Raw genomic sequence first — 1,044 nt, 5'->3', positions numbered from 1 at the left:
GAGAAGGCAAGGCGGGCGGAAGCAGGTGCAAGTGCGGGTGCAAGTGCGGATGCAAGCGCAGGCGTGTGGGCGTGTGTGCGTGTGTGGGCGGGGGGGGGGGGGGGGGGGGATGTGTGTGTGTGTGTGCAAGCGCGGGCGCAGGTGTAAGCGCGGATGTCAATGTGGGCGTGGGCGTGTGTGGGAGGAGGCGCTTTGAGTGGATGTTGCCACTGCACAGCGCCGAGGGGGCCGAAAATGATCGCCGACCCCCGTTCTGTGTCCCCCCCCCCCCTCCCCCCGTATCCCCGTCCCCGGCTGGGGTGTCTGCGACCCCATCTGTGATGGTCGGGGGCCGGCCGCGGCCCGCCGCACCCGAGGCGTGTTGGGGCAACGAAGCCGGCGGCCCCCTCGGGCCTGGGACGGGGTGCGGTCGGGTGCGGACGCATGTGCATCGGGCGCGGTCGGTGCATGCCACCACCGTCGCAGCTGGGACGGCGGGTCCCCGCTCGGGAGGACCGAGCGGCCCGGGGCCGGAGAGTTCGCCACAGGAATCTCCCCGATCCCGGGGGCTGGCGGGCCAGTGCGCTGGCGCCCCTGCCCGCGCGCTCCCCGACCCGCGGGTTTGGGCACTTGGACAGCGACTAGCAACCGGCCGCAGGGAGTGATCGGGACGTGCGCGGGCGCGCGCCCGCGCCCGCACCCCGGACAGAAGCCCGGCCGGGGGGCATTAATTGAGCCCCGCGTCTACCCCGCCCTCCCCCCGGGGGAGGGAGCCGACGAAATGAGGACCATCTGCCAACGAATGTTGCCGAGCGCCGGGCCCGGCTTCTTTCCTCTCTTTGGCCGCGCCCCCCGCCCTCCCCCCCCCCCGCGCACACATCGCCACAACAAATCATGGCTTCGGTGGTGGCCGTGGCGGAGACGCTTCCGGCCTGGGGGGCCTCTGCGTGCGTGTGCGTGTGTGTGTGTGTGTGTGTGTGTGTGTGTGTGCGTGTGGCCGCCGCAAGCACCATTGCCTGCGGGACGTCCCCCCCGGTGAGAGTCACCAAGTTTGGCCTGGGGTGG

At 72.0% G+C, this 1,044-nt stretch overlaps 1 protein-coding gene across 1 annotated transcript in view; it reads right to left on the bottom strand.

Moving 5' to 3' along the window:
* Positions 1–1,021: 1,021 nt before the first annotated feature.
* The window catches only part of H696_02013 (hypothetical protein), a gene marked incomplete at both ends in the record, with an annotated part of 1,477 nt that continues 1,454 nt past the window's right edge, over positions 1,022–1,044 (bottom strand). Inside the window, one exon of the mRNA XM_009495911.1 lies at positions 1,022–1,035. Within this exon, the coding sequence (XP_009494186.1) occupies positions 1,022–1,035 (14 nt within the window). The remainder of the gene's footprint in view (positions 1,036–1,044) is intronic.

The sequence above is a fragment of the Fonticula alba genome (assembly GCF_000388065.1).
Source record: "Fonticula alba strain ATCC 38817 unplaced genomic scaffold supercont2.3, whole genome shotgun sequence".
Lineage (NCBI taxonomy): Eukaryota > Rotosphaerida > Fonticulaceae > Fonticula > Fonticula alba.
The sequence above is the reverse complement of the archived record's forward strand: the minus strand, read 5'-3'. Positions and strand labels throughout refer to the sequence as shown.